The 27,752-nt window shown below is 35.1% G+C and overlaps 2 protein-coding genes and 1 long non-coding RNA gene across 8 annotated transcripts; 1 reads left to right on the plus strand and 2 right to left on the minus strand.

Annotated features, from left to right (window-relative positions):
* Positions 1-11: 11 nt before the first annotated feature.
* On the minus strand, positions 12-3,976 carry LOC120329957 (uncharacterized). Of its 3 annotated transcripts, XR_013479659.1 has the most exons (4): positions 3,861-3,930; positions 2,834-2,945; positions 2,711-2,791; positions 12-218 (listed from the first exon to the last, which is right to left on the minus strand). It is a non-coding gene; the product is annotated as an uncharacterized LOC120329957 (long non-coding RNA). The 3 variants fall into 3 exon arrangements; XR_013479657.1 differs by lacking the exon at positions 2,834-2,945 and having other exon boundaries at positions 2,721-2,811; positions 3,861-3,976; XR_013479658.1 differs by lacking the exon at positions 2,834-2,945 and having other exon boundaries at positions 2,711-2,811; positions 3,861-3,976.
* A 3,942-nt stretch (positions 3,977-7,918) lies between these two features.
* LOC120330140 (uncharacterized) lies at positions 7,919-13,338 on the plus strand. 2 transcript variants are annotated; one of them, XM_039396986.2, is made up of 6 exons: positions 9,569-9,664; positions 11,111-11,205; positions 11,459-11,640; positions 12,175-12,339; positions 12,678-12,788; positions 12,991-13,338. In XM_039396986.2, the coding sequence occupies exons 1-6, from the start codon at positions 9,654-9,656 to the stop codon at positions 13,204-13,206; spliced, it is 780 nt and encodes a 259-aa protein (XP_039252920.2). In that variant the 5' UTR covers positions 9,569-9,653; the 3' UTR covers positions 13,207-13,338. The 2 variants fall into 2 exon arrangements, with proteins under 2 accessions (XP_039252921.2, XP_039252920.2); XM_039396987.2 differs by lacking the exons at positions 11,111-11,205; positions 11,459-11,640; positions 12,175-12,339; positions 12,678-12,788; positions 12,991-13,338 and adding exons at positions 7,919-8,057; positions 8,415-8,596; positions 9,166-9,330; positions 9,846-10,394 and having other exon boundaries at positions 9,554-9,664.
* Positions 13,339-13,554: 216 nt separating this feature from the next.
* On the minus strand, positions 13,555-27,319 carry LOC120330139 (4-galactosyl-N-acetylglucosaminide 3-alpha-L-fucosyltransferase FUT6-like). 3 transcript variants are annotated; one of them, XM_039396983.2, is made up of 8 exons: positions 26,709-27,319; positions 19,336-19,632; positions 18,813-18,941; positions 17,950-18,111; positions 17,673-17,849; positions 16,404-16,574; positions 15,671-15,787; positions 13,555-14,931 (listed from the first exon to the last, which is right to left on the minus strand). In XM_039396983.2, the coding sequence occupies exons 1-8, from the start codon at positions 26,765-26,767 to the stop codon at positions 14,496-14,498; spliced, it is 1,548 nt and encodes a 515-aa protein (XP_039252917.2). In that variant the 5' UTR covers positions 26,768-27,319; the 3' UTR covers positions 13,555-14,495. The 3 variants fall into 3 exon arrangements, with proteins under 3 accessions (XP_039252917.2, XP_077974841.1, XP_039252919.2); XM_078118715.1 differs by lacking the exon at positions 26,709-27,319 and adding an exon at positions 24,970-25,140; XM_039396985.2 differs by lacking the exon at positions 26,709-27,319 and adding an exon at positions 23,924-24,210.
* Between the last annotated feature and the right edge of the window lie 433 nt (positions 27,320-27,752).

Genomic DNA, 27,752 nt, shown 5'->3' on the forward strand with positions numbered 1-27,752 from the left:
CAGTAAACCCGTCTGACTACTCACACACGTGTAAAATGAAAAAAAAAACAGTATAAACAACAAGCAAATAAAAAAAAGGAATTTTGTCTCGGCAAGTCCGATTATCAAAATCGAAACGGGCTTTCTCGTCAATCACTACAATAAATGCAATGTTGTGTTTCTCTTCTTCCGTTCACTGCGCTTTCTCATTTTCATCCTCTTGGTAAATCTCCCAAAATCTGTGAAATATAACAAAATTGGCTGCAGAAATTACATTGAGGTGTTCGCTTACTTTTAGCTTAAACAAGAGAGCTATGCCCAAATATATGGACACGTAGAGTCAAATAATTTTGATGACGTCATAGCGAAAAAAAGTAATAGCCTTCTGGAGAAAATTTTTATCTTTGATTAAACACTAAAAATTTCAAAGCAATTGGTCCAGTATTCGAGAAGAAAAGCGATTTCTTCAAAACGTGTTGAAGGAGACAAATAATAACAATAACAACAAAATTTTGAAACGATCGTTATGTCCACTACGTGTCCAATGAATAAATAGCACTGTACAATTATTTTAGTGACAGTAACTTTTACTATGTCAGAACGATGATTTTGAAACATAGATATAGAAAACTTTTCTTTTGTTTATACAAGTTTCTAAAACCACTAAAAAATAAAAAACATTAGTTCTTGTTAACTCAATATTCGTGATTAAAAATTGATATATACATTTATAATCCTGAGTCTATTTCACACAAAATATGCGGAAGTATTGCTAAAAAAAAACGCGCATTTATACAAGAAGTCACTGTAGTTCAAATATAATTTGAGGAATAGGTTTCACGAGATTCGGGACAAACGTAAACCTAAACAGGCTTAATGGAAGTTATTTTTTATCATTATTTTTTATTATAAGTTTCCTATTTTAAGAATCTTTTTGAGGGGTTGAAGTTTGTTTATCGAATCCTGTTATTGTACATATCGTCACGCTAATAACCGAATTGCGTAAGTCATTTTTAGCAGTTTTGAGAAAAACGTAAAAAACTTTCTAATGATATTGTTATGCGATTGAGAGTCAACACTTTGCCATGGTTCAATTTTTTGATCGCAGTTATGTGACGCCATAATGGCACACTGTGACTTAGGCAGAAATGTGTCTATGACTTGAGGACATACGCAATTTGTAAACTTGACTATCCTGACTAGCCCGAGTCCTGAAAACCAAACATTCCAAAAACGAATGTAATTCTCAGTATCTACGATGTCTAATCTCCAAAATAGCTAATCTGTTTTAATTACGTCATTTTTTATGTTGAAAATATATATTTCATTAATATAACACGCTCTGCACACCCACCAAAATAGGACTAAGATTAAATATAAAGAATAAAACAGCAATGCACCCAATGTAAAAGCCAACCAAGGTGAATTGGATTCGGACAGTGAATATCACAAGTGCACGCCTCCCTATACTGTAGTATAAATTCAAATTTATAAGTGCTAAGCTAGAATCTGAGATGCAAAAACTCGAAAATACTCCGCCGAGGTTATTTTGTCTTTGTGACGTCACAATAGTCATGCGGTAACAATGATAATTCATTATGACAAAACAATTGCACAAATGCGCATGTCATACAAAATCTCCATTTTTATGGGTTTCGGAATTCTTAAAATAAAATCTGAGTTAACAGACAGATGCGCAGCATTACATAAATACCTATTTTATATAGAAAAAAAAATGACTTACGCAATTCGGTTATTAGTCTGACGGTATATGAAATGGAAATACTGTATATTCAAATGGGAATATTGAAAAAGAATTGCCAGAAAAGACAAATTTTATACCTGATGCTTATCTGCATGAGTAGGCTATTACTCCCATATTTTGTATTTTGGATATTTCATGATTGTGCATTTCCGTTTTTACAAGAAGTGATCTTCAGTTCATATAATAAAACAATTGAATACTTCAATGCACAACTTTTTGTTCACTTTAAACGAATATATGATAAGGCATTCGCGTTTAGATTAGATTTAAATGCAAGATTCAATCACAATAAGTAAATACATCGGTATAGGTTCGGCCTGCCATATGAGGAATACGAAAGCTTTAGTTGATATGAATATATATATATAAGATGTTAATTTTTTTATTCTGTGCTATCTGTATGAGGTTTATTAGGAGTTGTCGTACGTTACAGTGTTTATATTTCAATTCATCACCGACAGAATTTCGTAATCGCTCATGTATGCGCTATTATAGCACTAAAATGAAACCGAGCCATAAAAAGAAGTACTGTATATTTTAAGACTGACTAGATGAAATTGGAGAAATATGATTCTGAATATTTCGAGAGAATTTTTTTTTCGTTAACGCTACTTTATTACTTATCAATTGTTTGCAGTGCTCAGCTATGAGAGTGAAGTTAAATGCGATTTAAAGATAAATATAAAGAAATATTAAATTTATTATATAATACGGTAATTTATAGTAAACAAAACTTTTGTAGATACGGATTAACCACCGCCATGTTTTTATGCTTCAATCGGACAAGTGCAATTTGTCCCAGTCACTGATTAGATGTTAATTTTGCTCGGGTAAGCAACAGGGGGTTCGCATTAGTTTACCATTTTAACAATCAATTTATAATTGAAAAGGCAGAATATTCAAATGAACTTCTAAATTTTAACGTTTGCCAAAATATTAAACATTTAACAAGAAAATCCCACCTACCTGTACAGACCTTAACGTAGAATTTTTTGTTTTTAGTCTCCTTCTTCCTTTTCTCTGCTGAGTTTTTTGAAATTTCTTCAATATGAGAATCAGTTTCAAATCTGTAAAAGGTAACAAACTTGGTCATGTTCTGATCTCCACCATACGATATTTAAAGATTAAAACAACCCATCCGCCACACGATCAACAATATTTTACACAATATCTAATCAATCTTGCCAAGTTGATCTTTGTGCTGTTCATTGGAGGACATTGTCATATAAAGTATAACTAATTTTTAGATATTACTGAATTAAGTATAAATATATTAAACTGTATATTTGCATACATGTTGAAGTCAGGAAATGTAAAGTCTTTTTCATTTAAATATTTCACGATTGCGCATTTATATGATTCCAAGAATCAAACTCAGGATTTTAAATCAAGCACAATTGACAATTCAAGCATTCAGACAAGTGTATCTGGCAAGAATGGAATAATTCAACTACAGTTTAAAAATCACAGTAAATGCAACTCACTGGAGTAAGGTCGAATAAATATGAAGTCATTCACGAAAAGAAGATAAAAAACAGTCAAACAAACAAACAGGATGAAAATTATTCTTGTTCAATTTAAGGATGTGTCAGGTCGGCTGGAATGAATTTTACTCAAATCGCTGATAGTGTTATGTACGCAGAATATTTCAATCTAAAAACGTAATGATTTAGCATTTTTGAAAGTCTTCAAATGACGTACCTTGCGCTGTATAATAAATAAAAATATGTTTAAATTTAATACTTTTTATTTCATTTTCTAATGTAAATATTCGCAAACATATATACTTCACTGTAATGAGAACTAATATTGAGAAATCGTCAACTAGGTCTATTAGAATGAAAACTAAGCACTTCATACTGATAATAACCGTATTACATTTTAAAATATCTCTCGCCCATGTTTTTGTAAATTGCTCAATTGGTTTATACCAAAGATATGAACCACGTTTTATAGCTGGTAGAAATAAAACAATGCTAGTGCACAGTTTTATCACTTTACTGTGAAATTGTGTATGTTTCCGACCTCAAAAATGCATATTTTTCTACGACTTAATAATATAGCAATTAAAAAAGCATAATAATATAGCTGCAATGTATAACATTCATTTTCTCACCCGAGTGTTCTTTCAAATAAGCAGCAATATTGTTGAGAGGTCCAGATGCCATGGAACTAACCAATCCGTTCGCCATCACACACTTCTGTGACTGAACGAGAAAAGCGAGACGCTGCTTTGGCTTCCCGCTCAAATTAATTAAGAATAATAATTAATTTACAGTATTCATATCGATTGACAATCGGGTTAATTTAGGCCACTCATTTCAGATATCACGCGAATAAGCTATCAGGAGAATGGGCATTGTTTTTGTTTACGTCAGTTACACGAGAATTCCAGTCAGGACAACAAATATTGTTGCATAAATCTTGACTGTTATAATACACATAAAATTAATTGCAGTTATTCATTTGGTCTTGAGTAAATTACTCCTTTCTTGGCCTAAAAGTATGGGCAGGTTAATGCATCAAACTCTCAATGGTATTTGTGGGTTTGTGGCATGTCTTCAACTTCTCAAATTTATATATATATATATATATATATTTACTTATAGTAATATTTACAGAGAATATAGTAATATTTACAGAGAATAAGTCCAGTTCTTTACAATGATAATTGTTATTTTATCATTTTGTATCATAATGTTGTATTTTATAATTGTATTTAAAGGTGTTACGTTTTCATGTTTCCATAAGCGTATTGAACTAGAGATGTACCTATGTATCGGTGTCGGCAATATCGGCCAACTGGCTTCGGTAGACCGATATTTCCAGCTTTTTTTATTGTGATCCAAAATGTTTTAAAAAATAAGTTAGAATACGGAATACGTGTGTTATAATTTTTTTTTTGCTTGGCGGGATTATGTTCGTGGTATTGGCCTTGTTAACTGTGAGTCATGCTTTTTCCAACCCCCTCGAGTAGAATCGGGGAAAGGATTCTAACCTGTTTTAGCTATTTATCAGCCAAACTATTTAAACCAATTTGGCTATTTTCTCTGCTAATTTTCTACATTGACATTTTTGATATTACATGGTAATTATATGAAGAAATATATCAATCGAATATTAGTGGATTTTCCTATGTGTAAAATAAAAAATACGACGTTATATTGGCACAAAATCCTGCGTACGTAACTCAATGTATCAGAATGATAGAATAAGTAAACATTTATTTATTTTACCTCCCATGGTAGCCAAACACTATGAGTTTTCTGATTGAACATTGAGATAAATAGTGTCAGTGCACAATGCATCTGAATCAATTAACGCATCTGGACACCCAACATCAATTTCCTATTACAGTATCTGGAATATCTTCTCAAATCCGAAATAATGTACACTATTAAATATTGCTTACAGACCATTGTTTTAACCCGTCTGCGTGCACACTAATAATAATAATTACATAGTATCGGAATATCGGCTTTTTGAAATATCGGAATCGGCGTTTTTTTCGTTGGTATTGATCGGTATCGGCGACGAAAGTGGTATAGAAACATCTCTATTTTGAACTACTTATCCGCTATTCAATCCCTAAATTCAGAATCTAGTTACCTAAAATACCACAATAGATGGCTTGAACAAACGCATGAACAGCCATTGTATCAGAATAGTTAATTCCATGATTCTAACTTATAAGCTTCTTGTGAGACTGATGCCAGTTTATTGTCCCAACAACTTTTCATCTCACTGTATAGCGTTTTAAACATAAGTTGTTGTATCACCCAATCGAAATTGGGCGAAGTTGCGTTTATTTTTTCGTATGTGCATGCTTCTGATACTTTCAATAATGATGTTTAGGACAGTTCTCATCCAAACGAACTAAAGTGGAAAGAAGCGTACAGAAGGCACAACGCTTACGTAAAATCGGCAATTCCTGAGGGAAAGCTCTTAGTATACAATGTTTCTGAAGTGAGTCATTTTGGATGAATGAGAAATAAAAATAGTTGGTTGTTTTATTTGTCCATTAGAATTAAAATAGCTTTAAGACAATGGAAAACCGAAAGACGATTTCACCAGAAGTTGACGATCATAACTATTCGATGCCGCCATAAAAGATCACCGCGAGTTCTAATTTTAAGGTTTGACATATCTTCAAAGTAATTTTAATTTAGGGCTGGGAGACGGTCTGTAAATTTCTGGATAAGCCAGTGACACTTGAAGAATTTCCATTTGAAAACAAAGGAGGATCAAAAGATAAAATTGTAGTAAAAATGATGAACAATTCTAGGGTAGTAAGAGACTTCAAAAGGGACCTGATGAATGTTTTTGTATTCTTACCTGTTGTGATTTGTATTTTATTGTGGTGTTTTTATTTAATTCTAAACTAATCAAAGTGAATATTGAGAAAGAGAAAGGGTTATTAAAACTGACTTTTAGTAATCACAAAAATCATTTTTTGTGTGTACCTACGCACGGGATCAAGGTTCAAATTTCTAATTTCGATTACTGTATAGTAGTACCATTTCGAAAAACAACAGCAAATGACTAGCATTTTAGAATTGATAAAGTGGAAGGTGGGTGGAAAGGTGGGTGACATTTGACAGGAATTTTACTAACGTAGGGATGGGAAAATTTGTTCAGCTTTTCAAACTTCGGAGGAGGGGGGGGGGGGGTGGATTTATGCGTTTAATGAAAAATAGGCAAACGGGAGAAGTGTATCAAAAAGTTAGGAACTGATGCATTAGAAGTTGGACTTTCGCCTCTACATATGTAATCATCAATACTATTAAAAAGGGCTATCGTTTAGTCATTAGTAGAAAATTTGATCAAAACCCAGATTATTATTAGACGTGTTGCATTTTGGATAATTAATGAAGCATAGAGAATGTGCTTTTATGCCTGATAGCTCAGCTCACCAACAATACCATCTCATGTTGCATCGTTCACAATAAATTCTGTAATTTCCCTCTAATTTGGTAGAACATTCCTACCAGACAAAATCAAATTGAAACGTAGTGAAAATTCAAACGAATAACTCATTTCATCGCATATTTCACTGGCTATAAATTCGTATTATTGGCTCCATTCGCAATTCGCATATCTATTGAGGGCTGTATGTGCAACCTGCATAGGGTGTTCAAACCAAAGTAACGAAATACAGCTGCAGAAGATATCAGTACGGTCGTTATGTACTCATATGCCGTATTTTATATATATATTTCTGTTTTGCACACATTCAAACATTTGAACTAGTGGTTTCCAAAGGGGGCGCCGCGGCTTTTAACCACTTAACCGCAATTCGTCCTCAAATGTTGTCCACCATGCAGATTTCTCTCTGAGGCATTTCGGCACGCCCGTGCGAGTTACGAGTTAGTCAACCGTAGTAGTAGTAGTACAGGGGGTATTTCGTTTCACTGTTTTATTCATTGTTCTCGTGTCTTGTATGCTTACTGACCATTGAGGAAAATGGATTGCATACATCAATATAGTATAGTATAGAGTGGTTCGCGTTTCATGAAATTATTTCGGAGGCTGTTAAACTTTGGCCGAATATTGGCTCTGGACTTTGTTCGAAGGGGTTTAAGTAAAACATCATAAGTCTTTATTGCAAATTCAATCTAATTATAATCTTGTAACGCGGGGCAAAATTAAATGAAGCTTAGTACTTTTGTGGTCGTGGCCTCTTGTATTTGTGCAGTATAGTTTCAAACATGAGCATCAACAAATGTACATGATTTTGAGAATTTCGGCATCCCCTATTAAATACCCTACTTTCATATAGACAGATATAAATAGACAAATATAGTGCGCTACTGCTGCTATACCAGATACAAATCGAAGCCGCGCAGGTATACAGTCCCGTCAAGTAAGGCAGTAAGAGATTCCTGTATAGGATATTATATCTTGTTGAAATTCAGTTGTTTAGTACAGTAGCTCTAGCAAGATAAAATGACGCAATATCGGTCTTTCATGAAGTTGTAACATTTTTCATTGAAATTATTGAATATATATATATACTAATGTTAGGTTCGGATATGGACAAGAACTCAAAACTACAAGTTCCTTTGTGGTAGTAATGCTGGCGCAGAGTCGCTTTGCAAATTATAAACCAGTCCCAAAGACGTTCACGTGATTGTGAAAAAACAGAGACGACACTTTTATTTTATAGCAATATTGCAAAACGCATGATTCATATTCAATTCTAGCATATATATAATTGTATATATCAACAGAATGAAAGTAATATGTGCCGGGTTTCCCAAGACTGGAACGAAGTCTCTGGCAAGAGCGTTGCGACTACTTGGATATTGCAAAGGTAAAATATGCGATTACATTTTTCTTCGTGTTTTCTCGATTTCTGTTATTTGTTTTTTTACTGAATTTCAATATGTTTATAACCGCTAACCAGAGCCCTTCCTATAGGATCTTGTTCAGTGGGCGGCGTCAGTACCGGTATTGCGACGTCAGCTATGTGATACAAATAGTTCGAGTGAGGTGAGGCTCGCAGCAGTAATTTCACGGTTTCGTATTTCGCACACCAGTACATTACATTCCCGATAGCCAGCATTAAGATAAATTTGACAAAAATGGCTTTCATTTGTATAGTGGAATGAATGATTTTTTGGTATCAATCTTTCCATATCTATTTCGGTATAAAACATTATTATTTCAGTTTACGATTTCGAAGAGGCGATAGAATATGGACTTGAGGAATGGGGAGAAATTCTTTTGAACAAATCAACCGATATAAACAAGGTTCTTGATGAAATCTATTCCAGAGATGTAGAGGCAGTAGTTGATTTTCCTCATTCAATTTTTTTCGAACATTTCTACCGCAAGTGGCCGAATGCCAAGGTCAGTGAAATGCTTAAAAAGACCAATGCTTTATATCTCCTACGATCTAATGCTGTGGAATAGTCAGGGTCAAAGTTGGACATGTTTTCAATGGGTGTGGACTGTGGGCACCAGACCTGTCCGGGGTCGGAGTAAAAAATTAGAACTTGTAAGAGTCGGAATTTCATGCTTCCAGTGGTCACAATAGAAGCCGAAGTTTTCTTACAGAAACCCATAACGCAATGAGTTTACCAAGTGTTCCAACAGTCTATTAAAGCAGACTTGCTCACATACGCCAATGTTTTTGTTATCAAAAATTGATGTTCTCAGAGTTCAGAGCTGGCGTCGTAAATCGAATTTTTGAATTCCCGGAGTCTAAGTAAATTTTGTTATAACCCGGAGTGGAATTTCTCATAAGCCGGAGGCGGGAATCCATTGTAAATTGCCACCAACTCCACACCATGCTCTTGCCTAGGATTACAATATAGCCTAGTTATTTTCGTATTATATCCACGTTTTGAACTTGTATATATATAACTTAACGCATAACTATAAAGCAAATACTTAACCTAAATTACATGTTTGCCTAGGTCATCTTAATGATAAGAGATGAGGATGATCAATTTAGAAGCTTCAAAAATATGTTAGTTGAAGCAAAATCAACTTATTGGCTGGCTAATAAGATACTGCCTTACTTTTCCAAAACCTCCAGATTTTTCCTCAGATGGAGCGACCACATGTTGATAACAGCATTGGTAAGGACTATAATCAGCTTCGTTCAAACATAACTTTTCACATAAACTCTTGAAAATTTAAAATGGGAGAAAAGTCTTCGAACTAGTTTTAAAAAATGGATAGAACCGTATTGTGATCAGTCAGCAAAGTAACATCTGTGTGTTCGGGTGAAATTTGGTTCCCCTTACAGTTTTACACTATACTTTTTTGAGCGCACTTCACTTATATATATATATCATTTAGGGCAGCGAGGAACCGAATGAACTAAAATGGAAACATGCTTTCAGAAGACACAACGCTTATGTAAAGTCTGTGATTCCGGAGGAAAAACTCCTAATATATAATGTTTCCGAGGTAAGTTATTCAGGAGATCAAAAATTCTCGAAATTTTTTGTTGTTCAATTTTTATTTTTAGATTAGAGTTCCACGAGTAGACGTGTTTTCATCCCGTTTGATACAAATTCCGCAAGACACTCGTTCAAAATATATAATTGTTTCAGGTAAAAATTGTATAAATAATCTAAATTTAATCAAGGGTTGGGAGCCACTATGCAAATTCCTGGACAAAGCAGTGCCAACGAAAGAGTTTCCTTTCGAAAACAAAGCCGGGTCGAAAGACAGAATTGCAGTGAAGTTGATGACAGATTCCAAATTGATAAGAGAAATCAAAAATGACCTGTTGAACGCATGTTTAATTTTGCCGATATTATTTGCCTTCATGGCGTGGTTTTGTTATCGACTTCTGATCTAATCAGATCGGAACCTCAAGATAATTTATTTTTCATTATATTTATATCCTGAAGACATAACAATTTTGTAAATCCCGTGTGTATATACAGCATTGTTTAATTTTCTAAAGTTATTTACTTCATTTGAATAGACAAATTGCTAGTATTGTGCAAAGTTGCAGTCGATTTGAGAAGGTGCAAACAGTATTCTCATCAGGAGCCGGTGACTTGACCTCATTCATCCTTAACGACTCGATGATGATTAAATGCTATAATAAGTTTCGGAATAACTATGATTTAACGGGAGATGGAAGTTTTAGTGTCATCTCACTAATATTTACATATTTACCTGCTTATACATTGGACTCAAATTGTTTTCGACTTCAAAATATCTATATTGAATGATTGGCGATATATTGTAATGTTACGACAAATATTTCGGTCACCTTTTTAAATACCTTTCTCTTGAATAATCTTGCATCACATGCGACTACGCAACGACTATAGTCTGTGTAAATAGACAAACACAGTGCGTTCCTGCTGCTATACGGTATGAAGCGAAGCCGTGTAGGTATGCGGTCCCGTCGAGTAAAGCAGCAGGCTATTCTACGGTATTCTGTAGAATGTCATTCTGCAAAATACCCTTAAGCCTTCAGGCAATAGTTTGTGCACTTTGGGTATTAACTGCAACTTTCAGTTTGAGGCATCAAAATTCAGTTGTTCAGTGCAGTAGCTCTCTATCACCCAGTAAGATATAATGTCGAAATATTGGTCTTTCACGAAGTTGTAACATTTTTCATTGTACTTATTCAATACTAAAGTTAGTTTTGAATATAGACAAGAACCAATATCTGTAAGTTTGCTTTGTGGCAGTCTTGTTTGCACAGAGTCGTTTTGCGAATTATAAACCTGTCCCAAAGGTCCGTACAATCGATATGCCAATTCACGACGTTGCTTCGTAAGACCAGCCATTTACGTTCACGTGATTGTTGGGAAACATCAGTGACAAAACCTTCAGTTTATTGCAAATCGTATGATTCATATTCAATCTCAGCATATATATATTTAATAGTTGCATTAACGGAATGAAAGTAATATGTGCCGGATTTCCCAAGACTGGAACGAAATCTATGGCAAGAGCGTTGCGACTACTTGGATATGGCAAAGGTAAAATATGTGATTACTTTTTGGTTCGTGTTTCCTGATATGTATTATTTGTTTCCCCCTGCATTTGGACATATTTATTACCACTAATCAGAGGCCTACTTAGTATTCCGTTCAGTGGGCGGTGTCGATATTCAGCGTCAGCTATGTGATACACCAGTTATTCTTTTTCAAATAGTTCAAGACTGCTTAGTTTTGTAGCACTTTTCGCTTTATTTATTTCAGTATAAAACATTATCAAACATTGTTACTCCAGTTTACGATTTCGAAGAAGCAATAGAATATGGACTTGAGGAATGGGGAGAAATTCTTCTGAACAAATCAACCGATATGAACAAGGTTCTTGATCAAATTTACTCAGACGACGTGGAAGCTGTAGTTGATTTTCCGCATTCATTTTTCTTTGAACATTTCTACCGCAAGTGGCCAAATGCCAAGGTCAGTGAAATGCTTGTTACGGCCAAGGGCTGTGGAATTGTCAAGGCCAAAGTTCGGTATGCGGTCGGAGTTGTAGCCTACTTTTAACCTGACCGTGGTCGAAAATTAGAATTTGCCGTAGTCGGAATTTCATGCTTTCAGTGGTGATAATTATAGCCAAATGTTTTCCAAGAAACCCAAAACACGAAACCCAAGGTTACAAAGATTCCTAAACAGGCTATTGAAGCAGACTTGCATACATACGCCAATGTTTTTGTTATCGAAAATTGATGTGCTTAGAGTTCAGGGCTGGCGTCGTGAATCGAATTTTCGATTTCCCCAGAGTCTTAGTCAATTTTAATGTTATAATTCGGAGTCAAAGTGAAATTTGTCCTAACCGGAGGCGGGAATCGATTGTGAATTGTCACCATTCTCTTGCTTATAATTACAATATATATATATATATATAGCTATTTTCATGTTATAGCTACGTTTTGAACTTGTATATAACGTAGCTATAAAGCAAAAACTTAATCCAAATTACAATTTATTCAGGTCATCCTAATGATAAGGGACGAAGATGATCAATTTAGAAGTATGAAAAATATGTTAGTTGAAGCAAAATCAACTTATTGGCTGGCGAATAAGATAATGCCTTACCTTTCCAAAACTTCCAGATTTTTCTCGAGATGGAGCGATCATATGTTATTAACAGCAATGGTAAGAAATATATTCAGTAGTGATCTAACCTATTTTCCCCCATAAACTCTTGAAAGTAAAAAATGGGAAAAAAATCTTCGACAAAGTTTGCGGAAATAAATGGGACCGTATTGTAATTGAATAGATAGATATCTGTAAAAAAATGAATATACTTTCATGAATATAACGATATAAAATCAGTATGAAATGGTTATATCATATGTTACGTCAGTTCGTCTGGTTATCGATTTGGGTCTGATCGTCTGTGAGATCAGCCAGCCAACAAAGCAACATCTGCGTACCGGATTTCGCTTACTATTTTTTGTGCGCACTCCACTTACTTTTCATATATCATTTAGGGCAGCGAGGAACCTAACGAACTAAAATGGAAACAAGCTTTCAGAAGACACAACGCTTATGTAAAGTCTGTAATTCCGGAGGAAAAACTTCTAATATATAGTGTTTCCGAGGTTAGTTGTTCAGGAGATCAAAATTTCTCGAAAATGATTTGTTATTTAATTCTTAATTTTTTGATTACGGTTTCATAAGCAAACGTGTTTTAATTCTGTTGGATAAGAATTTCGAAGAACACTTGTTTAAATATATAATTGTTCCAGGTAAATCTGAAGTGGAGATAAGTAGATTTTTATAAATAATGTAAATTTAATAAAGGGTTGGGAGCCATTATGCAAGTTTCTCGACAAAGCAGTGCCATTGAAAGAGTTTCCTTTTGAAAACAAAGCCGGATCAAAAGACAGAATTGCGGTGAAGTTGATGACAGATTCTAAATTAATAAGAGGAATCAAAAAAGACCTGCTGAACATATGTTTAATTTTGCCCATATTATTTGCCTTCTTGGCGTGGTTTTGTTATCGACTTTTGATCTAATCAGATCGAAACTTTAGATAATTTAAGATAATTGAAGATAATTTATTATGCATTATATTAATATCCTGACGACATAACGATTTTGTAAATTCCGCGTGTTTATACAGCATTGTTTGGTTTTCTAAATTTATTTACTCCACTTGAATAACATATTGCTAGTATTGCAAAGTTGCAGTCGATTTGAAAAGGTACGGACAGTAGTCTCAACAGTCGCCAGTGATTCCACTTCAGTTACTTTTTCAATGACTCGATGATGATTAAATACTATATTGACCTTGAGAATAACGTTGGGTTAAATAAGTCTTATGAAAGTCTTAGTGTCATCTCACTTATATTTAAACACTGAGGTCTCGAAAATTTTTTTTACTCCAAAACATTTATAATGAATGATTGACGATTTTATGTAATGGTACGACAAATAGGCTACAGTGTTATCGTAAAAGTTCGAAATCATGAGAGTGGCGATAATTTCATTAAGCGAATTTCTTTGAAAGCAAATTAATAAATGATTTTTTCAATACAATTAAAAAAGTTATCAAACGTTTGACCTTGTTGAACACGCTATAACGAGTGCTCCTTGGATTCAAACAAGGGAGACAGAAGTCAATTAATTTTTGCAAACATAATATACATAGTATCAATGCAAGTTAGAATCCCACATTCAAGTTGTAGCAGCCAATGTTATAATACACGTACGTACCGTAGTGATGAATTTAGCAAATCAAAAAGAAAATCTTCAGTTTCAAATGCATGAAATTTATAAGGAAATGTATTCGATTGAGAAGAATCAATTTATTATCAATCTTGTTCTGATTAGTTTTGTGTTAAATGTGTCACTGTCAGGTATCAGAAATTCTATTCATTAAAAAAATGCATTAGTGTTGCGATTTCAAATAGTGTATTCGAGTATAATACTGATATCGAACATATAACTCTGCGATGGCAATAAGTTAGATATTATAAAAAATAGGTTTTACTTCATAATAATAGGACTTATCCAAAATTTGGTTATGATTAATAAGTCAAATAATTAGTTTGAGTTCTTTGCGACGAAACATAATTGATATAAATTCGTTCTATTTGAAAAATAAATTTTCCACCTGTTGAATTGTTTTTTTATTCTTATTTTGCCCGTATGTCAGAGAAAAGTCCATGACGGGTTGCCAACACGGCTCGTTATGTCGTAATCACTGGCAAGATGACCTTATGTGGTCTTATGCGGTGCCATTTTTGCATTGATGTTTTCCTCTCATTCCTTGTCTCTTCAGATGAATACCCTTTTCTGAGTATCACCAGTTTGATTCAGGGTCTCTTGAGTTTCTTCCCACTACCTTTTCTGCTATATTATAGCCTTCATCTTCGTCCAGACATTCCGTTCTTTCATCCATTTCAATACCAGGCCAGGTAGATTTCCGACAATGTGAAGCTGGAAGCTCGTGAAGCATTTTGCATAACTTACAAAACCCGATAGGTCTTGGTGATAAATACTTTTTTAAAGTTAATCTCAAATTTTGACTGGGTTGAGCAAAATTTTCCCAAATATTTTGTTGTACATAATCACCGTTTTTATTTAAATATTTTGTCCACTTCCGCCATTGCAAATATTCGGCATATGCTGTATCGTTCTTGTCTAAATATTTGAGGTACTTAACAAGTTCATATGTTGACTGGAAGTCCTCGATATGGATGTAAGACTTTGGTGGAAGAACAGCTTTGACATCATCCCTAAAACAGGAGCAATGCTCAAATGTATGGACACGAAGGTGCTAGAACCCACAATGGCAGCATTGATAGATTTGTATCAAATATTATGTGAAAGTGCGCCGGATGTCATATAAAGGTTTTGCTGTGTATCAAAAATTTGGTGCTCAATATTGAACCACGTGGACACAAAATGAAAATGTAAGCTTCTTGTGCGATTTTACAACAACAACGGCCCCGACATAAACAACAATTTAGCAAAAACGATTCAACAATGTTAACTAATATAGTGTTAATAGCGCTGTGGTCACAGACCAAATTTATAGTCATTTGAGGACATGTCAGGAAGTTAACTTGATTGAAGATACACATCTTGTGAGAAATCAAAAATCTTCTACAGAGAAGGCTATTAAAAGTATGAAAATATATCCATCTCTACTTCTAACTGGTGTTCACCATATGTGTGCAATCGGGATATATCTTAAGCAATACAAACCAATCACACGAATAGTAATTACTATATACTAAGTACTCAAATGTAAGATATGTTTCGTTTAAACGTAAAACGAATTAAGAGATGGAATATGCTCCATAGATGCTACTTGAGAAGCTCTTAACTCACTGCTCGAGATATTTACTCAATCAGTCTGGTTTGAATATACAATACAACGCAAAAGCTCGAAATGAATTAGAATTTAATATTTGATTCCAATGAAAATGCAGACAAATGGGTACTCATTGCAATAATTCCAAAAGAACTAACCTGTGTGGCCCCCAAATGACGGGAACTGCTCCACTGTACAGTGCATTATACCATAACTTTTCGGTAATATATCCACGGCAGTGAATGCTGTTTTCAAAGCTCAAATAAAATTTATATCTGCAGAACAAGAAGTAAAACGTAAATAACCCGAATCTATAATCGTATTTAGGTAATGTTGTTTAGATACAACAAAGTCTAATCGAATAAAGATTAATTTATGTCTCAATTGGTTCCATAACATTTGAACCCACGACAATTGCACCCGCATACTATTTCACCTATGGAAATTTTTTTTTTTTATGGATATTTGAACCCATACTAACCCTAAGATTTTAGCATCCTCATATAGATTGAAACCGCGGATATACGGCTACAAATGTATGGGTTCAAATGTGCGGTCACCGTCTCAATTGAGAGGATACTTTTGTATTGGAGTGGACTCTTAGGAGACCAAATAATTTGATTTGTTAAGTGGTAATCTAGTTTTCTGAACCCGCAATGAACCTATGGATCGTTTTAGTAAATTAGTGATGAAAAACTAGCTTTTGTTTGCAAGTAAAGGACCAATTAATTTCAAATTTCCAGTACTTGAAATTCTCTAGAAGGCTACTAATTTCTAATATTTTCTCAGTCATACGCTATTAGGAGTTCGGTCTTTTATTGTTTTATCTCACTCGGGAACACTTCTATATTATATTCTCTTGCTTTTGTGTCATCATTGAAACTCACTTACTTTGATAAAAATTCAAAAAATGCTGGATCCCATCTTGACAACAGAAGCCAATTTTCATTGCAGCTACCAAACCGATCAATTGATAATCCGCTTTCTTCAATAGCATTCACAACAAAGTATCTGATACGAGCACCACCAGTGTCACAGTTACTGGCTATCCAAGCAGCTAATCTGAATGAACATTTTTCAAATTTAGATATGGCCTTCTACTAGGCTGTCAATTTCGGAGTAAGAGTCGAAAATTTTGTCAACTCGGAGATGGAATCGGAGTTGGGGTCAAATTTTTCTCATCCGGACGTGAGAGTCGAATAGTAGTTTGGTGTTTTGGCGTACAAATGTTAACCTGTATACTATTCTGACCGTTTGTGTATGGTGAATAATTTCGCAGACTAATCGGGATAAATCGTATGTGTACCTGAACAAAATGCTTTTTTCTTCAGATGTGCAACAGACATACTACCCGCTATATCAGTCATGTCTATACGCACTCTTAAAATTCTAATCTCTATTTTTTAAAAAGGTTGTTTATGTGTATTTGACAAGGAACAAGACACACAATCACTTAGAAACGGATCGTGACTATGGGCCTGTCTGCACTTCTTTGTCAAATTTCGGTTGAGCCAGACGGGCTCGCGAAATTCAATAGGCGTAAGACCCAAACGGTAGCATTGTTTTCCAAAAACAGTAAAATTTGCGGTGAATGAATGAAAATATATAGAAATGGTCCTTTGACAGTCACTCTCTATCTTTGACCAATAATTTACAGCGATTAATCAAGTTGTTGAAAAGATTTTTAACAAGAACAATACAGCAGAATGGCTGCACACTTCACCAGTTATCATTAACCGTCTCATTTAGCGCAGAGGGCAATAGTCTCATAACCACCCAGACATATCCGTTTTACCGCAATTTATCCAGCCTATACATGCCTGAGAAACACCATCAAGTACAACTCTATTCATTGAGTGCTTGTTAATAGCGATATTTAATACGATGATTAAGGCGATGATTTCCACGTATAAGTAAAACAGCTAAGTCAATATTTAGTATGGCTGATACACGATGTACAAATACACGTTCAACACTAATGATAAGCAAAATCTGGAAGTACATTGAGAATGACTTCGAAGGTATAATTACGTTCACTTCTTTCGGTACAGAGATTGATTTAGTTTTGTAAGCACTTGGCTGAGCCATTACATCACACAGCATTAGTAGTTATAAATGAAAGTTGCGAATGAGTAATTGTCAAAAGTTAGTTAATCTTACTTTTGTTTGCCCTTAACGAATTGCTTTACAGCGTCTTTTGTGGGTTTTGAATCTCGTAATTTAGTTTTGCTCCTGAAATATTTTCTTTCCAATTGAGATATATCATCTCCATCGGCTGGATATATTCCCTTTGTTTTTCTCATTTTATCCATAAAATTATGTCCGTGTTCTTTCTGCCTGTCAGAAAATAATACCGAGTTAAAAATTATTCGGCTTCTTGAAACACATCAGACTCATGATATTTATATCGCTTACACAAATTACGATACGTACGTACCACAAAATCTTCAACGTCCATGGAAATGACCCATAAGGTGAAAGGACATTTGAGCTTGAACTTGGAGTCATTGTCCAATCAAAATATTTTCGAATGCTCTTGTCAAAGTGCAGTGTGTTGGCACTTTCTTGAGACCACCATACATACATCTGGTCCTGGTGACTGAATTGTAATTAGTTTTATTGAAATTACTCAAAGTTAAACAATACACTTATTACTCAAAAGTGAGGAAAACCATGGCCATTGTCTACTATACGAAACTTGTTATAACTTGAATATCGTGTAACGTAGGTGTGTAGCCGTTCGAATCAAAGTGGCTATCAAACAACTTAGTATAAATATTACCAGACCTCCCACGCTCTCTCGCTGTCGGGTATGGGGATAGTTGGCCAGTTATTTGCTTCAGATACATTAAAGCATAGGAAATTCAAAACAAAACGTCAGTTGGAACGTCATTTCGAAAATGTAAATTTCAATGGCCAGCAGTATTTTGTAATATACCTACAGAATGTCTGGGTAAAGGCAGTGGGAAATGCCATGTTTTGCAACACATTAACAGCCAAGACAAGACTAAATATAGTAAAATTATATGACATTTTCAGGTTTAGATGCTTATTGCTGTCAATTTTTATAGTTTAATTAGAAGTAAGCTAACGATGAGAGGTTCAACCAAGGATGTGGAGAGTTTGGTATGTTTTACTGGGGTCCAAGTCGCTTTCTAAAGCACGCAGTCGGAGACAAATTTTTCTCAAGTCGGAAACGACAATCGGGATGGATGCGTAAATTGCAGAGCCCTGTGTTCCACACTATCTTCATTTTATATTTACTAAATTTCTAAATTATAGAATGACAAATTCACCAACCTTTTTGGTGGAGGTTTATTCGTAGAATTTGGATAAAATGCATGAAAGACAACAGCATCACTTCGATTTAACATTTTTCTGTCATAAGTAATTCTGCAGCTTCCACATGTAGACGTGTTCCAAGATATCCTAAAATATAATTTCGGTTATTGAAGAGAGATTCAAGATGTCTCATTGTCAATACATTAAATATATGACCGTGGAACAACTTGGAGCTGTGCTTAACTGGATGCCTCCTTTTTAAAAAAGATCATGATCATGAATAAAAATTGGGAATTTATAATGCAACTTTCATTTTAATTTATTCATTTCACTACATTTTATAAAGAAACGTACAGCCATACATGATGCTACAAAAAGTAGACCTATTGAGTTTTAGCTGGTTAAAAGTCACTGATTTGTTAGAGAAACCGCAAATCTACACTGCTCAATGTATCGACTAGAAAAGGATAGCAAATCTAATATTAACATTTACATCTGTTGATAGACTTACACATTATGAAATATAGAACAGAGCAATTACCTTTCGAGATTGGAAGGCAGATGTCCGGTAAACAATACTTCTGGTATCATTGTCATATCATGAAAAGGAACAAACCAAATCAATATGGTCTTTTTTACATTTCCCGTTTCGTTCCTGGAGCAAGCTAATCTTCTTTTTATGGTTTTGTACATATGATTACGTGATTTTAACGCCGAATCCTCCAAGGAACGACGAAAAAACCAAGTCCCTATTCCAATTGAAACAAATGTTGAAACAACTAGAAAGAGCAGCAAACGACGCAGTCGCTTTACTTTCCCGTATTCTGCCATGTACCATCTGTATATATAAGGAAATGTAAAATGTTTTTATAAAATTTGCTAGAATCTATTGTCTAGAGCAGGGGTCACTAACCTTTTCGAAGCCGAGGGATACTTTTAGGGTACAAATTAAGCTGCGGGCTACCAGTTCAATGTACACTTCTAAAAAAATCAGTTGCCCGATTAAGCTTCAATTATTGATATAATTACTGGTATTTAGTGAAGTATAGACACTAATAAACTTTAGGATTCTTCAGGGAATCAAACGATTATCACAACGTTACAAATAAATTTCTATCAATAACACTTGTATTTCAGAACTGAGTGTTTTTAAATTGATTTTCAACACTCTGCACAAGTCTAAGATAAAATGGACTTAACAGTTGTACTATCAAATGTTGCATAGTATTATACTCCGACGTGTAACTTGACACTGTAACTCTGAGCGAGTCTTGCAGATTTTCATCAGTGAGGCGTGTTCCATGTTTGTTCCTGGTGGAGTGAGTCGCGGCGCTATGGCCCATCGTGAGCGTTAGGTTCGCAGGTTAGAATCTCATACCGGGATAGGTATGTGCGAAAGGATTGCTGGACTCCTCGCCGCCGTAGGGTGGTTCACGTAACCGCTGGTCGGTTAAGGCTTCCTTCGCCATCAAGTCCAGGCTTCCGGAAACAAATAACTAACTAATTCCATACCCGACATCGAATGGTAACCGGCGAGAAGCCGTGGTTTGTCATAAGGTTAAGCCGTCCTATCGGCTATCTTCTCCCCCGGGATAAATATGTAAATCTCCTCCTATCCTAAGATTGTCAAAAATGTTGATTCGAAAGGATAGGTTGAAACAAACGATGGTCTCGTAAAATAGGATTGCTGTATGATTTGAATCGCGAGCTTTTTCTGTCCGTACTGTGCTGACCAGTGGGTAGTTAGCGCGGACGATTACGTGACAAGATGTGAAATATTTCTCCGCCCTGCCGTCGCTAAAATCGCCCCACTAATGAGACACACGCAGGCTGTTTTTATGGTGGTATAAATATATCCACCTACCATTCATCGTGAAAATGATGGATTTTTCTTTGGAATCAATAATTGTATTGTTACTGCTCCGCTAACCAACGGACAAGAAAGCTTAGTTTAGAACAGACCTGCGGGCGACTCATATGGTCTTCGCGGGCGACTTGGTGCCCGCGGGCAACGCGTTGGTGACCCCTGGTCTAGAGTTTAGCTTCCTACTGGAACTCACGGATTCAACCGAATTGCGATTCAAGTAATCTACGTTCAAATGGTGATAAATCTATTTTGTTTTGGTACTAAATTTTCTCATTGCTTCAACCACCGGTGATGAGCTATGTGCTTCATGGTATCTTGTCTGACATCGTTACTATTTACTATGAGTAAATAAAACAAAAAGATCATACTCAAATATACACACAAGGTAGCGGTCTTAACTGAGCACGCAGTTTGCTGAAAAGATCGGCAGAACGTCACGACGGACTGCTATTTGGTGGCGCGTTATACACAAAACATGCTAGACTTGGGCTAAAATATCTATAAATATTGAAAAATGGAAATAAAATATAAGCAATAGCCTTTTAATAACTTCTGCATTGAAAAGCGATTTATTTCACAATAAAAACATCCATTTCAATTCCAACCTGAACAAGAACAACAATTTTGCCAATCGATCAATAATTTGCCGTCGAGTCCAATAACTCCCTAAATTTCAGTATGTGCACTATTTCCATATGCACAATACCGCCTATATATTTTGAAATGTACACTCACATTCTGGAACTATGGAAACTAGGTTGACATGTTCAAGATACTTGCTTATTTAAGTGAGGCAAAGTTAACAATACAACATAAAATAACAATGCCTATACATTTTGAGCCATCTATAGAATTAATTTTTGTGCCTATAAATCGCCAGTAACAATGAACTGAACTGTTCCGTTGTTCGCAGGGTATAAAAGACCTTTCACCGATTGGTACTAACAGAAAATAATATCTAAATTCTAAGCTGTTAAATTCATGAGACTGAACTGAAATCGAATCAAATATACAGCCTTAGTTCGGCTTTTGAAACATATATACAAAGCTAACGACTTAAAATCATGTTGCGAACAAAGTTTTGATTTGTCGGTTTCAATCTCTGACAAAGACAGACACAAAAAGTTCGACCTACTTGCAAATTTGAATGGTATGCGTGGAATACGTGTTGTATCATTCTTACGTAAAAACAAGTTAATTCTGCGAAAAGCTAAAGGGGAAATTAAGCCTGTTTCAGAATGGTAGCGGAGTTCTTCAATTCCATTAAAACCTTTACACTATCGCCGAAAACCCTAAACAAACGGGTGTTAAAATTTGACCTCTTTGTGACACTGCTATAGTGCCCTCGATAAGTACATGATCTAAGACCTTTGGCTTTTTTGTGAAGAATAAACTATACCCACTTGTCACAATTTGAATAAATTTAAATTTTATTGTGACTTTCTTTTCTGAATTAATTGCTATAAAGTTTTTGGGCAATGGGCAAATTTGCTACTCTGTACGTATAATTCGCTAGCACACGAACACTATAATACTCACAAGCACTTGGCTTTCATACAATGAATGCTCAGTATTATTACAAGATGCGCTGAATAATATGAGCTTACGATGACTTTTTCAAGAATAGACGCGATCAATAGATCTTGGTATGTTTCCGCTGTGACAGACATGCAAAGCAAAAGATATCCAGTAGCGCCATTTTTTTAGGAAAAGGTTATAAACAAATTTGATAATTTCATTGGAGTTTTCTGTAATGTATTTTTATTCATATGTAAGTGATTTGAACATGGTCTTCGGTGGATATCATTAATGCGAGTTATATGAGAAATTATGATTGCGTATATATGATTGATAAGAAAATAAGTTCAATAAACAGGATTTCATCGTTCCCGAGAACTTATAAAACCATCGAAGGAGAGAAACCAAGCTGCATGCGCTATGGGAGCTTATATTAGGCCTAACATTTGATAATATGACAGCCAGCGACCTTTCCAATAGGCTAATCGATAATTTGTTCTAAGCGGAACATGGGGAATAATGTTGTAGACAAAAGCCCATTCAAGTAGCAAAATTTTACATATGAGTAATATACAAATTCGCTAGAATGAAAATTCTCACTTGTGCTTAAAATGTATGTATACGGAACTTGAGATATACGAAGTACTATTCTAAAATGAATCGACTATCGCATACAATACTATAATGATAAATAACTGTATAAAATACAGTACTTTACAATAAAATATGTTTTTTAATATCGAAAGCACTAATGCTCACACTGAACTTCGTTGTATTTATGGTGTAGCAGTAGCACTGAATATTTGTTAGACTCGATGATTTTGAATTGTGAAAACCTAGTTAATTTAACTACAACAATTCTGATTCTAAATGCTTGGAATGAAAGTTTTTAAATGTAGTTGTGGCCAATATATTTACAACTGGTATGGTCCTCACTGATCTACGAACACGAATACTTGACATCCAGCAGGTCAACTACGTGCGGTATATACGGCAACACGTTCATTTTCTATATGTCAAAGGTTTAGCGAACTGTGAGTAAGCGAATCAATAATAAACCTAAGGTAGTCTAAGCAGACAATTCCCAGTGGATATACTAATAAATAACGATTGATTAAATTAACCAACATAGAGTTTTATTACGAAAATATGGCGCTGGCATATAAAAAATACCTATATTCACAACAAAAACAAGATACTGAAAATGGAATTTAGTCTGGCGGCGACATTTAAATTCACAGACACGTATCACAATCGGTCTTTATACATTATTTTATACTGAGCGCTATATCTAAACTGTTGAGCACAAACTTCACATTGTTTGGCGAAGTAACAATCGTACGTTTAATATTCTGTGCAGTGTGCACTAACAAACGCTTTGGAGACGCCAACGTTCTAATGAATATATAATAGATTAGACAGAAAAAGAATATTTATGTCAGGATATGAGTCAATGCTATACCGCCTTCCTTGCAGACCCACGTACACAATCACTTGTGAACGATCGAAAACCGTAATCTCAAAAACATAAGATAACATAACCCGAGTATATAGTATATCAGACATCTATGGACACAAATGTTTTGTAGGATGTAGCCGCTGATCTTACCACGCGGAATATACTTTGAATTTCCACGTTTAGTGTTACATATGTTGAGCATTATACCATTTTAATTCAATATTTATAACTGTGAATATTACTTCAAAGAAAGTTACACTTGCATGATTTTCACTGCAGACCTACCTGAATATAACTTATATCCTCAATTTTTATTCAGTTTCAATCGCTTTTCTTGGAACTAAGAACTTAGATCTTACATAAGACCTTCGCTGTAGACTTGATGATATCTCTATGACCACAAGTTTGATTTATTAATATCATTTCTTCTGGGACGAGATATAAAAGTTCGTTCGTGGAATTCTGCCACCGCGCTAGTAAATAATGCATGACTCCCGTTGAAGCATATTCATTAAAGTGCACATCGGATAAGGACGATTGAAAACTTGCGCCTGATCGAGTTTCTGGTATTTCATTAGTGCATTGTTGAATTTGCTTAATAAAAGTAAAGTCAATGTTACTACCATTTTAAAGTTATCCAATAAGCACATTTCATCTTTATATAACCTGACTTCTATATCTGATTCGTTCCGTAAGTTGCAGATAAAAATGTGACTCAACATTCTGTGAGACAAACTGACATTCAAGTTTCACACGGCGAAATACGAAAGCAGTTGCCGCTTGCGCTCTATTTCCGAATATCATCGCTGTTATGAGTAATAAATATAAGTAAACGATTGAAAATGGAGAAAGCTTTGAATACCCACAAATAGGCTGATAGATTCAAATTATATTTTCTCCATAAACTACTACAGTATCAAACAGTTTTCAATAAACAAAGACAATCAAGAAATATAAATAGCATTGTGTATCTTTGCAATAAATGAATGTTAAATATCATAAATTTCAACGGCAACATTTTTATATCATTCACATTCACTAAGAATTGCATAATCAACAAGAGAAAAATTCGAGTACCGCTTTCGACTAGTTTATTTTTTAATTTCCCCACTTTCAATAGGTTTCGTTATATGATTTCCGCATAAAAATTTCCCTTGACCTTCCGCCATCTCACTCGACTCTGTCTAAAAACTTGAACTGTCAGCGTCGGGGTTATACTGGTAATTTTCTATGAAAAACATAGTGGTTTTTGCTTCAAGTATATTCTAGAGTCAAGAATGAGGTGATAACGGAAGTTAAATGTGTGTTGTAAATTACTGAGAACCACCCACCTCATCTCTGCTCAATGGAAATCGACCTATTTAGTAAGCTGAAAGCAAAATCGACAGGGTACAAGATGAATTCCACGCCATCCGCCGGTACATTTGGAAGTGATGTAATTTTTTAGCACTGCATTGGTAGCCGAATACCTCCAGTTGCGGTCCTGATATATACACCGCATAGTTCGCAGAATGTATTGTGAAATCGATTCTTTTCCTGCAAGACCACCAGATCAAACATAAGCCAATACTTGCGTTAACGTGTGAAACGTGATATTATTTGTTTACAATATTTGTATTTATCAAAATTCTATTTAAGCTTTCGTCGACAGAAATATTCTTTCGCTGGATTCGATTATATAATATCGTTGAAAATTCTAGCAACACCTTATTTCACCCACATTATTCTCGAAATTGCTGAATAAATAAGATAAGGGATGAGAGCAAAAACCCTTCGATCTAGGTTTCGAGTAGAATTGAAGCAAGTACGTGTTGCAAGTTGATTTTAAATCTGGACCAACCCGAGAGAAGGGAAGAAAATGTCGTTGAGGAATAAACTTATATACGAAAAAGCTAGAACTAACTGATGACCGAGTATACCGATGAAAAACTTTTTGTGATAGACTAACTGACACATTGTTGTACGAATTTTTAGACAATAACCAATTTGAAGTGAACATAAAACAAACAGTATAAATGAATACCTGATGAAATGTACAAATGTGATGACTATCGATTGATTTCAACAATGCACCACAAAAAGAAATAAAAAATTCCACACTCACGCAAATGAATGGGGATAATTTAAGACAGATGACAGTATATTCAGAAAATATTCCACAAAGAAATCTATTCAAATTGAATATCAATCTTAGTCATTATTGCGATATAGTGTAATAAGTATAATTCTGAGAAACAAATTCATCTATGGTGACAAGTTTTCACTAGTGATCGCTGATTAGAATCATATGGTGTTCGATAAAAAATGTCCTGGAGTCACGAACATTTACAGATACTAAACACTTCATTCACTCACAGTGCCTCATTAACAAGACTCTACGATGTCAGTTTACTTAAGCCTAATAATAATTTGCCAATATAGTCCTTATATATATATATATATCAACAAACACGTGTGGCTGCATATTGTGGCGCCGTCCCACACAGGAATTCGCTTTATTCATTGATGCGTAACGTAAACAAAAGTGGTCCGCCAAGCGCTCCACTGGGGCGACCGCGCATTAGATTTCGAACTCGAAAAAGAGCGCAGGGTTTCGGTTGCACCCAGGAATATAAGTTTGGTGACGATTTATTGCCCGTCGTATAAGGCGAACAGCGAACGAGCCAAATTAATATGAGAATCGGCGTATTTATTGAATATCATTCTGACAATATTTGAAGCTAATTTTTATTTACAATGCAACATCGACCGTGCTTCAAGTACACTTGCTAAAAAGGAAAAGGATCATCAATCATCAACGTCTATTTTGGTTTTCACGTACACTACGAGCACAACCTTAAACTGCAGTACACAGACATGAGGAAGATACTGACGTTAACCTTAACGAGACCAAACCTTTTCTGCAGTATGACCTACCCTAACTCAAGACAATAGTTTGCCATAAAATTACCCACGTTCGAATCAAAGCACGAGAATTCACTTTTCTAATATTACTTACAAAACTGATTAATCGGCCAGTTAAATAAACATTACGAAATCTGAGTGCAAGCCATAACTTCTTCATACTAACTTGAAGGTATGAGTTCCGCTCATCGGCGTCGTTGTCCATTTTCGTTTGTACTGTGTCATCGAAATGATATTGGAAATGCATGCGATGTAGTTGTATGAAGCAGTTTGAAATATATCAGGCCATCACGACAACTACCTATACAGAGACTACGGAACTAACTAAAACTATTCTAAACAATGTGCTGCCGATAACTTTCCAGCTCAGCAAACACGACGAATGACGTGAGCGTCGTTGAGGTGAATCGCTCCGAGTCAGTATTTATAAATATAGCATAGGCAATATGATAAAGGGTCAACTCATTGGTTGGAAATCCATTGTCTGGTGGAAAAATACACGGCGCCTATTTACTCTGCGCCATAACATTGTTTGTTTGTCGGTGAATCATGCTGATACTGTCGAATACCAGTAATATCTGTTAAAGAATATTATCGATTGATACCGTAACTTGGTTGGAATAGAACGTTGAATGAACAGTAAGTACGGCTATAGGTTTTCAAATGCGAGATCATAGATTTCATAGTTCTAACATCATTTTAATCTTATCGTATGTTCATTCTGTTGCAATATTGGCTAGTTAAAGCGCAAGTACAAAAATCAGGTGTCTCGGTACCATGAATGCCTTTGCCAGACCACATGGGAACTTCGATTTGGGCCCCGATCACCATTTGCCAAAAACACGGCCATCATAGCGTCACGGCGTTGTATCTAGAGCGCTGCGTCGCTTGATGGGTTTAATAGATATTCCGCGGAACGATGAAAGTTCCGATACTTTACCATGTTAAAACTGTTTTCGTACGTGGTGGGTACAAACTGGTTAAATTGTTTAGTAATCATCATTTTGATCCATAAAGTGTACCTTAATCTGTATGAAAGTTTTGATAACTGATTTTACCCTAGTCTACTGCTCGTTTTCGAACTGCAACTAAACTAAAACTCATTGCACCTTGAAATTCTGCATTAGATCATTATGTGAAGTAGGATTGCTGGAATCGTGCCCTCCAATCTTTGTTGCAAGGTGCTTCACGTATTTCATGATCGATTTCG

The sequence above is a fragment of the Styela clava genome, chromosome 12, assembly GCF_964204865.1.
Source record: "Styela clava chromosome 12, kaStyClav1.hap1.2, whole genome shotgun sequence".
Taxonomy (NCBI): Eukaryota; Metazoa; Chordata; class Ascidiacea; order Stolidobranchia; family Styelidae; genus Styela; species Styela clava.